Below are 17,437 nucleotides of genomic sequence, written 5' to 3' on the forward strand. Positions count from 1 at the left end.
ACAGAAATATAGATCAATGGAACAGGATAGAAAGCCCAGAGATAAACCCACACACATATGGGAACCTTATTTTTGATAAAGGAGGCAAGCATATACAGTGGAGAAAAGACAGCCTCTTCAATAAGTGGTGCTGGGAAAATTGGACAGGTACATGTAAAAGTATGAAAATAGAACACTCCCTGACACCATGCACAAAAATAAACTCAAAATGGATTAAAGACCTAAGTGTAAGGGCAGACACTATCAAACTCTTAGAGGAAAACATAGGCAGAACACTCTATGACATACATCACAGCAAGATTCTTTTTGACCCAGCTCCCAGAGAAATGGAAATAAGAACACAAATAAACAAATGGGACCTAATGAAACTTAAAAGCTTTTGCACAGCAAAGGAAACCATAAACAAGACCAAAAGACAACCATCAGAATGGGAGAAAATATTTGCAAATGAAGCAACTGACAAAGGATTAATCTCCAAGATTTACAAGCAGCTCATGCAGCTCAATAACAAAAAAACGAACAACCCAATCCAAAAATGGGCCGAAGACCTAAATAGACATTTCTCCAAAGAAGATATACAGATGGCCTACAGACACATGAAAGAATGCTCAACATCATTAATCATTAGAGAAATGCAAATCAAAACTACAATGAGATATCATCTCACACCGGTCAGAATGGCCATCATCAAAAAATCTAGAAACAATAAATGCTGGAGAGGGTGTGGAGGAAAGGGAACACTCTTGCACTGTTGGTGGGAATGTAAATTGATACAGCCACTATGGAGAACAGTATGGAGGTTCCTTAAAAAACTACAAATAGAACTACCATACGACCCAGCAATCCCACTACTGGGCATATACCCTGAGAAAACCATAGGTCAAAAAGAGTCATGTACCAAAATGTTCATTGCAGCTCTATTTACAATAGCCAGGACATGGAAGCAATCTAAATGTCCATCGACAGATGAATGGATAAAGAAGATGTGGCACATATATACAATGGAATATTACTCAGCCATAAAAAGAAATGAAATGGAGGTATTTGTAATGAGGTGGATGGAGTTAGAGTCTGTCATACAGAGTGAAGTAAGTCAGAAAGAGAAAAACAAATACAGTATGCTAACACATATATACGGAATCTAAGGGGAAAAAAAAAAAAAAAAAAAAAAAAAGGCCATGAAGAACCTAGTGGCAAGACGGGAATAAAGACACAGACCTACTAGAGAATGGACTTGAGGATATGGGGAGGGGGTGGGGTGAGATGTGACAGGGTAAGAGAGTGTCATGGACATATATACACTACCAAATGTAAAATAGATAACTAGTGGGAAGCAGCCGCATAGCACAGGGAGATCAGCTCGGTGCTTTGTGACCATCTAGAGGGATGGGATGGGGAGAGTGGGAGGGAGGGAGATGCAAGAGGGAAGAGAAATGGGAACATATTGTATATGTATAACTGATTCACTTTGTTATAAAGCAGAAGCTAACACACCATTGTAAGGCAATTATACTTCAATAAAGATGTTAAAAAACAAACAAACAAAAAAAAACCACACACACAGTTTCTAATAGTTTGTTTTCATGGGCTCAAGTCATGCTTGTGAATTTCAACTTCTCTTTTATCTGATCCACTTTACATCACTCTTCCCTTTCCAACTGCTTACATTGGACTTCAAGCTTCAGCGTCAGACTAAAGACAACAGCCTTATGGAGGCTTATTAACCATCTCCCAGAATTGTATGATGTCAAATCTTATTTTAAAAAAAAAACTATCTATCTATCTATGTATCTATCTATCATTGATCTGTTGATCTGTCAGCTATCTAACCTATCGATCTATCTATTCTAATGGTTCTCTTTGTCTAAATGCTGCGTGAACTCTAACCCCGACTGATACAGATTTTGGCATCTGCAAGTGGTCCTGGCACAACAAAAGTTAAAATGTGGCAGTGGCTTCGGAACCAGGCAGTGTGTAGAAGTTGGAAACACTGTAAGAATTTTGAGGAGAGTGTTGATGAAAACTTCAAATGCTTTGAATGTACTATTCGTAGAATTTTGAATTTTGTAGAGGCTGGTAGTGAAGACTTAAAAGAATGGGAGAAAAATCTTATTGGAAGCTGTAGTAAAGGGCAGACATTTAGCAATACTTTTGCCTGTGGTAATATGAAAAGTAGGAAATATACTGAATGAACTGGGGATCTATCTAAGGATATTTCCAAGCAAAGTGTTTAGATAACGCCTGGTTTCTTCTTGCTTCTTGAAGTAAAGTATGAGATGAAAGAGAGGGAGAGAAACTCAGGGAAGGACTGTTAAAGAAAGAGAAGCCACGACATGACGGTTTGAAAGCTCTCAGACTCTTCAAAAGGTCCAGGATGCTAAAATTGAAAAAAAAAAAAAAAAAACGTTTCTCTGAACAAATATCAAATCTAGGGCAACACTAGGAGAACATTGTATGAAGTAAGAGATAAAGTCCAGGGTGTAGCCACAGAATCTTCTATTAAGATCTTGAAAAGATCTAAGGTAGTGCCTCAGAGAACCTTCCATCAGACTAAAGACCCTTTAAAGAGATTAAGAGTGTGCCAAGGAGTCTCTCAAACAATAGGACTTCTAGGAAGTTTCAGGACATTGCCCTTCAGTTAACTCAGCAGAAGGCCTAGAAAGGGAGGGATTTATCCAGAAGAGGTTTGTGGGTATGGTTTTTGTCTATTGGATTTGACAGCAAGAAGTTACACAAGAGACTCACAATGTTCTCAAAAGAAATATAGGCAGAAACATCACCAGCTTGGACTGAGGGGGAAGAGACAGCATGCAAAGAGGAGAGACTGTCCTTTGAATCACTAGAATTTTAACATGTGCTACCTTTTATGAGAGTGGAGAGATGACTCAGAAGAGGGTGGAACCAGGAGCCCAGAGGACAGAGTGGAGAAAATGAAGAATTATTTCAGATATGAGACCTAATCAAGGATCTCCCAACATTTGCCTGGCTGAATTTCAGAATTGCCATGGACTAGTTAATTCCTCTGTGTCTCCCACCCACTGCTTTGAACAGGACTGTCTATAGTGGTTATTCCATGCCTGTCCCACCATTGCATGCTGGGTGAGTGTGTGTGGGGGGGTTGGAGGGCAGATTGTTTCTTTTGTTTCACAGGTCTACAAGTCTCAAGGAACTATACCAAGGGATTACACTTGAGGAAGCTCATCCATACTTGGACTTCATTTAGATGATGAGATTCAGGGCTTTGAGCTGATGTTGAGGTGGGATAAGAATTTTGAGGTCTTTGGGGACAGTGAGTATATTTTGCATCTCAGAGGGATATAAACCATTGGGAGCCAGAGGAGAGACTATAGGTAGTTTCTAAGGTGGCCCCCCCAGTGATCCCCGCCTCCTGGGATTCACTTTCTTATGTAATCTCTACCTATTAAATGTGGTCTGGGCTTTTTGACTCACTTCTAACAGGTAGAATACAGCAGAAGTGATAGGATCTCAGTTCTGAGGTGAGGTTACAAAAGACGTAGAAACAATAAATGCTGGAGAGGGTGTGGAGAAAAGGGAACACTCTTGCACTGTTGGTGGGAATGTAAATTGATACAGCCACTATGGAGAACAGTATGGAGGTTCCTTAAAAAACTATAAAGAGAACTACCATACAACCCAGCAATCCCACTACTGGGCATATACCCTGAGAAAACCATAATTCAAAAAGAGTCATGTACCAAAATGTTCACTGCTGCTCTATTTACAATAGCCAGAACATGGAAGCAACCTAAGTGTCCATCATCAGATGAATGGATAAAGAAGATGTGGCACATATATACAATGGAATATTACTCAGCCATAAAAAGAAACGAAATGGAGGTATTTGTAGTGAGGTGGATGGAGTTAGAGTCTGTCATACAGAGTGAAGTAAGTCAGAAAGAGAAAAACAAATACAGTATGCTAACACATATATATGGAATCTAAGGGAAAAAAAAAAAAAAGGTCATGAAGAACCTAGTGGCAAGACGGGAATAAAGACACAGACCTACTAGAGAATGGACTTGAGGATATGGGGAGGGGAAAGGGTAAGATGTGACAGGGTGAGAGAGTGGCATGGGTATATATACACTACCAAATGTAAAATAGCTAGTGGGAAGCAGCCGCATAGCACAGGGAGATCAGCTTGGTGCTTTGTGACCACCTAGACGGGTGGGATAGGGAGGGTGGCAGGGAGGGAGACACTAGAGGGAAGAGATATGGGAACATATGTATATGTATAACTGATTCACTTTGTTATAAAGCAGAAACTAACACACCATTGTAAAGCAATTATACTGCAATAAAGATGTTAAAAAAAAAAAAAAAAAAGACCGTGATTTCCATCTGCGAGGCTGTCTCAGTCTTCGAATGGCTCACTCTGGGGGAAGCCAGCTGCCAATTCAGGAGGCAGCCCTGAGGGGAGTTCCATGGGAGTGAGCTTGAAAGTAGACCTTCTGAGGCCTGCCAACAGCCTTGTGAATAAGCCTGGATCCTCCCAGTCAATCCTTGAGATGACTGCAGCCCCAGCCAAAACTGAATGTACTTCATAAGAAAATCTAAGTCAAATCTAGCCAGGTAATCTGATCCTGGATTCCTGATCTGTCAAACCTGTTGGATAATAAATGTTTCACAGTTTTTAGCCTGTAAATGTTAGGATAATTTATTATGCAGAAATGGATTAAAATACATTTGTGTTCAAAAAGACAAACTGTACTAAAATGTTCTAATTGCTCTTATGCAATATTTTATGAAGAGGCAATTCCAATCCATTTAATAAGATGTCATTGTTAATGAAAAAGCTTTAGTCACCATTTGAAGTATACCAACTTCAAGTCTGGTCTCCTACCTCTCCACTATCTTACTTTATATTTCGATTAATTAATTCCTTTAATTATAAAATGATAGCTAAAAAGGGCGTTAGGGCATGATGTTCCCTTGTGTCCTTGGAATTCTTCCAGGTTAGAATGCTCAAAGGTAAAATAGGTTGGATTAATATTTAACAATAGCTAACCTTTACGTTATACTTCATCTGTACCAAAAACTGTGAAAATTGCTTTATATAATCATTTTAGATAATTGTCATAACTACCCTTTGGAGTAGATATCATTATTACTCCTACTTTAGGGAGATTTGCCCAATGTCACACATTGGTAAGAGGTGGATCTGAAATTTGAGCTCAGGCTTGCCTTGTCTGCAAGGCCTGAACTCTTAATCACTCCAGGCAAAGAAGATCTCCTGTGCCTCTTTGCATAAACAGGCTAATAAACAGCGTAGATAAATAGGGTGGATTCTCTTAATGGCACAATGCTGATGAAACAGAACGAGGGTTAGCCCTTTCAGTGTCTATATGGATGCAGCCTGAGATGGTTTTTTTTTTTTTTTAATTATTTATTTATTTATTTATTTTATTTTTGTCTGTGTTGGGTCTTTGTTTCTGTGCGAGGGGGTCTTTGTTTCTGTGCGAGGGCTTTCTCTAGTTGCGGCAAGCGGGGCCACTCTTCATCGCGGTGCGCGGGCCTCTCACTGTCGTGGCCTCTCTTGTTGCGGAGCACAGGCTCCAGACGCGCAGGCTCAGTAGTCGTGGCTCACGGGCCCAGTTGCTCCGCGGCATGTGGGATCTTCCCAGACCAGGGCTCGAACCTGTGTCCCCTGCATTGGCAGGCAGATTCTCAACCACTGCGCCACTAGGGAAGCCCCTGAGATGGGTTTTGAATCTAAATAGGCCCCTTTGCCAAATCTGAGCCCATGATGTTTTTGAAGGGAGGGGTGATTACCCAAGCTGAAATAAACTCTGTCACCAGGTTATAGCCTCTACCCCTAAGAAAACTTTGGCTGATCTTAAATGCCCAGAATGTGGGAGATATTTGAACTGGACAATTTTATTGATTTTTAGTATCAGGAGCACATGATCCCAAGGGCTCCATCTCAGGGTTTACAGCGACATTTGGTTTAATAGAACAAAAACCCCATGTCATGCCTGTAACCAAGACTATCACCTCTCTGTTTCTCACAAGGGAAAAGGGAGCTGGCATGTAATTTAAACTGTTATGTGCTAGAGCATTTATGACATGCCTTATGCATCTAGGGTCTTTCTCACAAATGCCATTGGCTTACATGTTTGTTATGTTTTAAAGCCAATTGAAATATAAAATACAATGGACTCAATATTAACAACTGTCTTTGTTCTATTTGAGAAAGTAGATCTTTTTTAAGAACTTGGCATTAGTTCCATTTTTAAAAATGGAATTTTGGTTAAGATTCTTAACTAAATATTTATTTTTTATTTGCTTTTTCCTGTAATTTTCCAACAAACTTAATGTCTTTACAGTTGAATCCCTTATATCACTCACTTTTAAGTTTTAGCCTAAGTTTTAAAAATAATTGTTGGAAAATACAGTCTGTGTTTTTTGGTCCACTTTCTCACACTCAGACTATGTATTCAGTAACAGGGTGATGGTCAGGCCAAAGTTTATCTTATCACACCAGAATTTTTAGGTCATTTCCAGTTTTCTTATTTTTTTCTTTTCAAAATTTCACTTGAAAAGAAAGTTAATTGGAAAACAACAACAAAGCTTTTGTTCCTTCCTCTTTTGGCTACTCAACTGCCAATTGCCAACTCTTTCTGACTTCTTTATCAGATGTGCATAAGATACAGGGCAATTTTGACTGTGTCTGGAGCTGGCAATATTTAAATGGAATTATAGAGAATGATTCAAACCAACATGCATTTTATGGAGTCTTCTGATTACACACAGTTTTCTCTGAGACATAAAAACCTCTTGAAGGATTACCTTGCTAGAGAGAATTACCATTTTGGAAGATTTGTGTCACATTTCAGTGATAAAATTATTCCCCAAAAATACTCTCTGTAAATAATCTCTAAATTCTCACAAACATCTGAGCTCTTGGGGGCCAGAATCAGGGCACAATTTGCATAGATTAAATATACACATAAACACAAGTGCATTTCATAATCCAAAGGTCTCTCGGTTGTGTTATGATTCTCTCTGGAAAATTTTATCAGAGTAACTATACCATCTCTTCAGAAAACCCTGTGACACAGACAGTGAAAGCACTGTTGTAGATACCATATTTTAACTACTGATTGTACTGCAGCTGTATTAAGAAAGCAGCTGAGCTCCATGTCAAAAAAAAAAAAAAAAAGAAAGCAGCTGAATTAACTTTGTTAAAATCTAAGTATGTTATATGTATCTTTTCCTCAATAGTCTAGTGTGAAATATAGTTTTTTTTTTTTTTCACTTAACACCTTAAGGGACCTAAATCATATATCATAAACAAATTAATGATAACTCTTCTGAATAGATTTAAATATCCTTTTTTTTCAAAATGGAATTTTGCATATTGCTATTAAGTGAGTTAGCTCATCAACAAGTTCTATGAAGTTATTTTTACCAGTATATCTAATCTGCTGATAGAAATTTTTGGTTGTATTATGCTTCTATCTTAGAATTTCAATCACAAAGTATTAGTGTTGGAAAGTAACTTAGAGAAAATTTTGTGCAATTGGTTTCTCATCAGAAACTGTCCAGAGTTTGAGTAATTTTGCATATTTAGCTAATGACAAACCACTGCAACCAAGAAACAAAACGGGACCCAAATGCTATCTTTTCTGTGAAGTTGGAATACATGTCAAGTAAAAATCTGACTTTGGAAACTCACTTTGCAAATTAGTTCAATAGTTGTCTCTAAGGCCAAATGACCTTGGCTCACAGTCTCCCAACAAGACATCTCATAAGGAGAGGTAGCGAAGTGAATCTGTGCTATTCCTCCGTAACTCAACCCTCCTTAGGCCACGCTCCCACATTACAGCTTTCCCATCCCAATATACCCTGAGGTGACACATTTTGGAGAGGTTAGCTATGAGTATGAAATGCTCTATGACAGGAGAAATTCAGAGGATGTACTTGTGTAAATATGAGAGCGTATTTATGTGGCTGGGATGACGGTGGGCCTGATGGAGAGGTAGCTGGAGGGGGAGAAGAGGGAGCTGTGGTATTCCTGAAAATAATTTGCTCCCATGTCACCCCCATAAAAGGCATCTCCCTTAAATCTGGCAGGCATAATGAATGGTGTGATAGCCGGGAGCCCGTACAATTGTAAAACATGGCCTTTCATCCTAGAGATGGCCTATTACCACTCACTAAAACAGTCTGTCACAGTGCTGCCCCAGGGCCATTCATATTTCATGACCCTCTTGGCGACGTGACTGGGATTTCCTGCAACTATGCTCAGGTCCCCACCCAGTGAGTGCTCCACATTAATACCCTCTGATTCCTTTCTTCCAAAGGTTATCGTGTGTTGGTTTTATTTGTGTGTGTGTGTGTGTGTGTGTTTCCCAGAAGACAAAGAAACAAACAAATAGAGCAAAGACTAAGCTTGGCTTTGCTGGAAACACAGCTTATTCACAGAGTAAAGACTGGCTAAAATTTAATCTTAGGATATCAGGAAAGTTCAGAGTTTACAGTGTAATGCATAGGAGGTAAGAAATTTTAAAAAGCAGTTTAAAAATTATCTCATCATTCTCAAGGCTCGGATTTCACATCATGAAAGGCATACTTTAACATAGCAATTTCAGCAAAGCAGGGCCTTCTGATTTGCTGGCTGCTTCAAATAACAGTTGTCCCTTTGATAGTATTGACACCTATCTCCTTTCACAATCTAGTGCTTCTCCTGCACTTTGTAACATATCCCATCTGTTTTTTAAGGCCACTGTCATAAGGAAGACTGGGAGAGTGAAGAAAGGTCTGATTGATCACAAGGTCCTATCAAATGTCAAAGCTGGCCCTGGCTGACCTCCCATCTATTCAGAGCTGCTTTGATTTAATCTCCACACTGGCTGCTTCTCCAGGCTGTGAGTTCTATCTGCAACGCATGTGTCAGCATTGAGATATGACCTGCTTCACGCTCCATTCATCTCATTTGAAGGACGGAAATTAAACTGGAGGGTCGAAGAGGGGAACTGCTCAAAATACACACACATTAACTGAAGCCTTTTGTGTGTGGGTGCATTATAGGAGTTTGAACAACCATTAAAAATTATATTAAAATGAAATTGATCTTTACTGAAATGGTTTAGAACTTTTCCCCCCCGTCACCACCCCCTTCATCTATTCTTCTTTCTTCCCTCCCCAGTTTGTAATAACTATGTGAACCTGATCTCATTAAGGTTCAGAGGAAAAGGAAAGAAAAACTTACAATATTTGAGTTTCTTTTAAAAGGTGTTCTTTTAGAAAATTCACTTATTGCCTGCAACTTGCACAGTAAATATTCGAAAAAAATAAAGATACATAAAGCTGGTAAACAGACTAATAAACGTGTAGACTGCTTTGTTTAGCATTATTGGTTTGTTTGTTTCGCCTTTCAAGGTTTTAAAAATCCAATTAAAACTCAAACTTTGGGAATAGTCCTATAACTATCAGGACACAGTGCCACAGTATAAATATATATATATATCCTCAGTTCTATTTTTTATTTCTAAACTCCCCTTGCTCTTTTCATTGTCGCTTTTATACTATTAATCAAGGCTAGTAACTAAGTAAAACTTGATTCCTTATAGATTTGTTTCTTACAGTATACTCAAAAGTAAACTCTGTTTCATTTTCTAGAGATGTCCCAAAACTATATTTTAAGTGTGTTGGGGAAGTTAGCTATATTTATTTTTGTATTTGTTTGTTTATACATTCATGTGTTTGTTATTTGAACTCTGTACTAAAATGATATCCAGTTAGAGAAATAGTTTTTTATTTAAAAATATACATTTTACATTATAATAATAGTACATATTCAATATCAAAAAAACAATTAGCAAAGACAGGTAAGGAGAGAGAATGAGACAGAGACAGAGACAAAGAGAGAGAGAAATAGAGAATAGCAAACACCCAAAATATTAAATACTATTGACCAGAGTAACCAACATTAGTACTTTAGGTTTATCTTTCCTTTTTTTTTTTTTTTTTGTATATGCACACTTTTTATTGCCTTTATGTGAAATCACACTGCTCCTTCCTGGGAGAAGACTGCATTTTCAGTTGTTCTGGTCATTCTCTTTTATGTCTATATAATATGACTTTGTATGGAAGTGACAATTTTGTTTTGTTAATATTGTATTGATGGCCATTTAGGTTTTCTAAAATTTTTACTACTATAAATGTTATTACATAAAAATATTTTTATGCTTCCATGATTTTCTTCAAAATTCTCTGCTTTTGGAAAAAGGATGTGCCCAATTTAATATTCGTAGTCAAAAATATTATCTTTTCTCTTATGGTTTTTCATTTGAATATCCATTTGGAAACAACTTTTCTTCCTAAATAATCATATGTGTTTTCTTTAGTATATATTATTTATTTGTTTTATATTTAATATATGTGCAAGAGAGTGAGTACCATAGTGAACGGTAATGCTGTTTCTCCATAAATCATTTCACAGGACTTATGGAAAAGCTTTCAAACTCTGGTTATATGAAGAGAAAGATTTTGAGCATCTGTGGCATTCAAAGAACACCATTTAAGCATTCAGTTTTGCAAGTAGGGAAGCAGGAAAACATGAGATGATTGTGTTTCGCTTGTACTGCTTCTCAGTAAAATCCCTCTTCCTGCATATCCTTATGCAAATATCTTATTACTCAAGGCAGAATGTGTTGGAAAAAAATGCATTTTTGTAAGTTAATTCATTCTTTACAATGCAGGGTGAAAAGTGGGTTCATTGCTTTAATACAATACATTACAATAGAACTTTTGCAATGATGGAAATGTTGTATATCTTCACTGTTCAAAATGGTAGCCACTGGCTATCTGTGGCTATTGAACATGTGAAATGCAGTTAATGCAACTGAGGAATAATTAATTTTAGGTAATTTAAATTCAAAATTTAAATCAATTAGCCAGATGTGGCCAGTGGCTATCTTGATGAACAGCACAGCTTTAATATTTATACCATTATTTGAGTCACTGTAATAGTTTGTGAAGCATTGTAGATGTTTACCTAATTACTCAAGGTCACTTCATTGAAGAATAAATATTAGATAGTGAAGAACTAACAATCATGGGTTATAATAATAAGAAGAAAGATAAAAACTACTTCTGCACTGAGAAACATTTTTCACAATTTCTTTCAGGGAAGAGGATTGAAAATTTCAACAAGGCAAAAGTGATGAAAATGTCTTCATGGAACCTTTGGGTAAGATGGATTAGCAAAGAATAAGATGATTTGAGTTCTAAGATCTGGCTTTGACCCTAACCACCTATTGACTTGGAGTAGGTCACTTCTGGTGGTCTTAGCTATTTGATATTCTTAATAAGGGGGCTGGAGTAAATTATTTTCTTTGTTCTTACTGTAGATAAATTATGTGAATATTTTCTGTCCTATATTCAGAATTAAATACTACTTTTTTCCTTCATATTTTATTTATTTATTTATTTATTTTGGCTGTGCTGGGTCTCAGTTGCAGCACGCGGGATCTTCGTTGTGGCATGCGGGACTTTTTAGTTGCAGCATGAGGGCTTCTTAGTTGCGGCATGCATGCAGGATCTAGTTCCCTGACCAGGGATCGAACCCGGACCCCCTGCATTGGGAGTATGGAGTCTTACCCACTAGACCACCAGGGAAGTCCCTTCCTTCATATTTTAATGATGTGTATAAGCACCCAGAGCCAGATATCTTGTAGGTATTCCATACGAATTTGTTGAATGAATGGATGCACGTAAGTTGTCTCCTGCAGTCAACAGCTCCTTTCACTGCCCATTCTTGTAGTTTGATATTTTTCACACTCAGACTTGACCAAAGTTTCTAGACATGGATGGGTTTGAAGCAGGAGAAATCGTTTGCTACAGAGTGGTAGAGGATCACTGGGCACGGCCCTCTGTTCTCAAGTTGCTAAAAGGATCTATTCCAGAGATGGCAAGGAAGTGTGAGATCCAGAGCTTGGCTGACCTTCCTAAAGGAAACCCCTTGGGATGCTCCCAAAGGCCTGGATCTGGTGCACTGAGGTGATGATGGGAGGGCAGGAGAAGGGCCAGAATGTAACTGGGACACTCATCATATATGACTTTTCTGAAAAGGAATTTCCATACCTCAGCAATAATAACTACCTTGATCGCTCAAATCAAGAATAAACTTTTTTCTTTTATATTCTGACACATTATATATTTTGCTTGTAAAGTATTTATTATCACCTTCTTTGGCATATAGCTAACTTTTAATGTGATGATATCTTTTTAATCCAACGAAACTGTTAACTTCAATAAGGACAGAGGCACTACCTTTATTCCTGGCACACAGTTCTCTGTATCTCATAAACCCCAGCCTAGTGTAATCTACTCCCCACCCCATCCCCAAGATCAAACAAATGGGAAAATATTGTCTAAACAGGAAAACATTGTACAGATATCTATCGTTCTTATTACGGTAAGAACTGATGTTGTAGGTAATTTAACAATTACTCTTATTTTTACTATATACTCTTCTCCAGGAACTCAGCAGCTGGTTAACATTTTCTGGCCTCACTATAGATGCCCTGAAATCTCAGAATTTCTAGGACTTCAATCCTATAAGAGTATATAAGGAAAATTCATTATACTTTTCACTGAAAAGAGATAATATTAAAAATTAATGACCATTTCAGTCCTCTGGGATGTAATATAATTCAGGGGAGGGGAGGAGGTCTATCACTATCTTTTTCAAGGGCAATTCACAACACTTTTGAGTGGTAACTTCCTGAAGCTTGATGTTTTTCTCCCTGTTGTAGAATGTGAGTGTTGACAATGGCTCCTTTTAAAAGTAGCAATATTTCATTTTAAATTAGTGCATCTGTTTGAGAAAAAAAGGAGCAGTGTATAGTAAGAGCTATATGGCTGTTTCTCTCCTTTACTCTCATGAATTTCACAACTAAAACTGTGTCTTAAAGAAATAGCTTAATAGAAACAAAAATCTAAGGGAATGACTACCTTACTTGGACCTATCTATAATAAAAAGAACTTGGAAACAATTTAGATGCCTAATATCAGGGAAATGGTTAAAGAAATTATAATGTACTAGCAGTAAAACACATTAGAGAGATGTTAACATTTAGCATTTTAGAGCCTATACATACACACGGAAAAATACTTTTGCCATAAAGTCAAGGGAAAAAAAGCAGAACGCAATATTCTCAAGTGCATGCGATGTTTATATATGTATGGACAGTAACATTTCTCAAATAGGAAGAGTTGACTCATTCAGTAGAAGGTTTATATTATCTGAAGAACACAGACTTGGGATTAGAGGTAGGTTTGAATTTCAACTCTGCCACAAACTGTGTGACACTGGCAAATTATGGAAACTCTGAATATCCATTTCCTTATTAGCTAAGTTTTTTGGTAAAAATTTCATAATCAAATCCACTTAAAAAGTCTAGGACGTAATAGAAGCTCAGTACCATTATTTCCCTTTCCCTGAGGTGATGATGGGAGGGCAGGAGAAGGGTCAGATTAGTTCCCTTTCCCTATACTAAATACTTGAAACTTTCTAGGGATGAGAAATTTTATTCAAATTGATTGATTTTTATAGAAATTTTAATATCCTTGTTTTGGACACAAATAAGAATTTTTAGTAGGCTATTAGAAATTAATGATTAATGTGGTAACTCTTATACAATTAGCCAATATTCTTTATCTTTGAATGGATTTCAGAAAGATATTAATATTCTGGATTGGAGGTCAGTTTCTATATACAATTGAAAATGTAAAGGTAAGAATGGTATATTAATTGTGATGGTTAATTTTATGTGTCAGCTTCACTGGCCACGGGGTGCCCAGATTAAATAGTATTTCTGGGTGTATCTGTGAGGGTATATCTAGATGAGGTTAGCTTTTGAAACAGTGAACTCAGTAAAGTCGGTTGCCCTCCTCAATGTGGGTGGCCATCATCCAGTGCATTGAAGACCTGAATAGAGCAAAAGATGGAGGAAGGAGGAACTCATCTCTTTTAATTCTTTTATCTGCCTCACTGTTTAAACTAGGATATCTCCTCTCCTCTCCTCTCATCTCCTCTGGCCCTCAGACTGGAATTTTCACCGTAGGCTACCCTGGTTCTCAGGCATTTGGACTTAGACTGAATGACACCATAGCTTTCTTGGGTCTCCAGTTTGCAAATAACAGATTATAGGACTTCTCAGCCTCTATAATTGTATGAGCCAATTTTTCATAATCAATCAACTTATATATATATACCTCCTACAGTGTCTGTTGCTCTGGAGAACACTGACTAATACAAGTTTTGGTGTAGAGAGTCAGGAATTATCTCTTTAATCTAATTAGATTTAAAGATGCTAATGACTTTATTTTAAGTAGTAAAGACAGCACTGATGGTCCACAGTGTGAACTGTTTATAGAGATATGCAAAATACCTGCATTGGATATTCCTAATCAATCACTTATAAGAAGCAAGGAGCTAGGTGTCACTTTATATGCTACTTTTGAACATTTTTGGAAAATTAATGAATATAATGACGTTGGCTCCTAATATTGCTGACAAAGTGGCAAAAGAAAAGGATGAGCACAGGGATTCAAATTCCCAGCTCAAGCAATACATAAATAACCTAAGAACTTCTGTGTGCCCTGAAGGACATTTACCTCTTGTACCTACAGAGCTGAAATTGCTGAAAATCAAATGCAGAACCTCATTCTGCAACTTACTGAATTACAATGCAAGTTGAACTCCAAGACTCACAGGGTGTCTCCTGTTGGAGTGAGGGCATTTATTAGGAAGTAATGGGATTATTAGTTGGGATGGGGACATGTGTGAAAACTCTACTGAAGCTGGGGACATTGAACCACTAAATTCTAGTGACTCTTCACCAGATTCTCTTTAGGAGCCACTTCTATGACCCCTTTTTGCTTCTAGACTTATAACTAGACTCAAGTCCTGGTAGGTCCCTAAAGGTGAAGTACAATGTGTGACCAATAAGAAGGTGCATTACACTCCAAGAGAACTACTTGAGTTTTCTAATTTATAAAGACAGAAATATAGGGGAAATGTATAGGAATGGACACTAAAGGTATGGGATAATGGAAGAAAGAACATAAAGTTGGATCAGGCTGAATTCATTGACATGGGCTCACTAGGTAAATATTCTGCCCTTGATGCTGTAGCCTGGGGAGTTAGAAGAGCTCTAACAGTTTCTTTGGTTGGCTGACTGAAATATGGACCAAAAGATGACCCACTGTAAGTGAACTGAAAATGCGGGACATGCCTGGGTTTAATGAATGGAGAGGAAGGGATTCAAAGGCTTAAGGAGATTGAAATGTTAGAGTGGATTTGTGGTTTAAGACCTGCTTGTGCACACTGGAAGGGTCCAGGAGACACACTTTTCACCAAAACTGTGAGGAATAAATTTGTGAAGGGAGTCCCAGAATCCTTGAAAATGTCTGTGATCACACTTCTCTGTAGACCAGATCTCACGGGGTAACTGCAATCACTGAACTGGGAAACCTAAATGCAACGGGAGTAATTGGATCTCAGGGTGTCAGGGGCCAAGTGGTGGCTCCAACTGCCAAAGGCAAGCGGGTACCATTACCATAATGGACAACAGAGTCAAAGCAGCAGTCAGAATAATCTGACTCACTCAGGTCTATAGTGTTGGCTAATTGATCATAGTGTTCCTAGGTACGAAATAGATAGAAAGCCTACTAAATTCTTACGTGATCTGTAGAATCAGAAAAGTTCTTGGTCAAGTGAACAAATCTAACCTGAATTATAAAATCAGAGAGTTATGGACCCTCAGTCAGTCGACAGACGTGAGCTAGTTTACAGACTCAGAACCCCTTGAGTGAAGGGGAAGGTGGGTCACCTTGAGGTAAGACCCCTGGTACACTACCAGAAAGTTATACTGCTAATCATTCTCCCAGGCTTTTCTAAAGGGACCTATGACCTTTCACCAGGGCAGCTCTATATTGGGGAAAGGAAATAATCAGACCTTTTGGGGACTATTGGACTCAGGCTCTAAACTGACACTAATTCCAGGAGATTCAAAACATCACTGTGCCTCATCAGTTGAGTGGGGAGTTTATAGAGCTCAGATGATCAATGGGGTTTTAGCTCAGGTCCACCTTTCAGTGGGTCCATTGGGTCCCAGAACCCATCCTGTGGTTATTTCCCCAGTTCCAAGATGCATAATTAAAATAGACATACTGAGTAGCTGATAGAATCTCCACATTGGTTCCCTGACCTATGGAATAAGGGCTATTATGGTGGGAAAGGCCAAGTGGAAGTCTTTAGAACTTCCCCTATCGAGCAAAATAGTAAATCAAAAGCAATACTACATTCCTGTAGAGATTGCAAAAATTAGTGCCACTATCAAGGACTTGAAGGATGCAGGGATAATGATTCCCACCACATCTCCATTCAACTCTCCCATTTGACCTGTGCAGAAAGCAGATGGATTTTGGAGAATGACAGTGGATTATCAAAAGTTTAACGATGTGTGACTCCAAATTGCAGCTGCCGTACCAGATGTGGTTTCATTGCTTAAGCAAATTAACACATTCCCTGGTACCTGGTATGCTGCTATTGATACGACAAATGCCTTTTTCTCCATCCTAGTTTGCTTCCACCTAGCAAGGCAAGCAATACACCTTTACTCACTTCTCTACCTTGGGGTATATCAACTCTCCAGACCAATGTCATAATTTAGTTTGTAGGAATCTTGATTTTTCCCTTCCACAAGATATCACACTGGTCAATTACACCGACGACATTATGCTGTTGGACCTAGTGAGCAAGAAGTAGCAACCAATCTACACTTAATTGGTAAGATATTTGTATGTCAGAGGGTGGGAAATAAATCTGACTAAAATTCATGGGCCTTCTATCTACTTCAGTGAAATTTCTAATGATCCATTGATGTGGGGCATGTAAAGATATCCTTTCTAAGGTAAAGGATAAGTTGTTGCATCTGACCACTCCTGCAACCCGCAAAGAGGCATAGTACCTATTAGGCATCTTTGAATTTTGGAGGTAACATATTTCTTATTTGGATGTGCTACTCCAGCCCATTTACCAGGTGACCCAAAAACCTACTAGTTTTGCATAGAATCCAGAACAAGAGAAGAGTCTGCAACACACCCAAGCTGCTCTACCACTTATGCCATATGATCCAGAAGATCCAATGGTGCTTGAATTATCAGTGGCAGACAGGGGTGCTGTTTGCCGTTCAAGGTATGAAGATAGAGATGTATCATTATAATTTATATACAATTATCTCACAATTGGAAATATATTTATGTGGAGTTTGACAAGTTAGGAAGAACAAGGGCATGCTAATCCAGAATTAATACTAAATGAGAACACTAGTATGGTTAACTTGGATCATCTGAATCACCAACAAGAAACACAGATTGATAATTTTCTGGAATTCCTATG

At 38.1% G+C, this 17,437-nt stretch overlaps 1 protein-coding gene across 5 annotated transcripts in view; it reads left to right on the plus strand.

Moving 5' to 3' along the window:
* LOC309659369 (uncharacterized protein) overlaps positions 1 to 17,437 on the plus strand; it is an 813,664-nt gene that overhangs the window by 587,475 nt on the left and 208,752 nt on the right. Inside the window, exons 3-4 of one of the 5 annotated variants that reach the window (XM_082459080.1) lie at positions 8,746 to 8,891; positions 11,157 to 11,218. The exons of 1 other annotated variant lie outside the window; for it this stretch is intronic. In XM_082459080.1, coding sequence (XP_082315206.1) covers positions 8,810 to 8,891; positions 11,157 to 11,218 — 144 coding nt within the window. In that variant the 5' untranslated portion in view covers positions 8,746 to 8,809. Of the gene's footprint in view, positions 1 to 7,190; positions 11,219 to 17,437 lie in introns of those variants that run through there. 3 more of the 5 variants (XM_082459081.1, XR_014262752.1, XR_014262753.1) reach the window with 3 other exon arrangements.

Source organism: Balaenoptera physalus (genome assembly GCF_965194825.1).
Source record: "Balaenoptera physalus genome assembly, chromosome: 4".
In the NCBI taxonomy this organism is placed as follows: domain Eukaryota; kingdom Metazoa; phylum Chordata; class Mammalia; order Artiodactyla; family Balaenopteridae; genus Balaenoptera; species Balaenoptera physalus.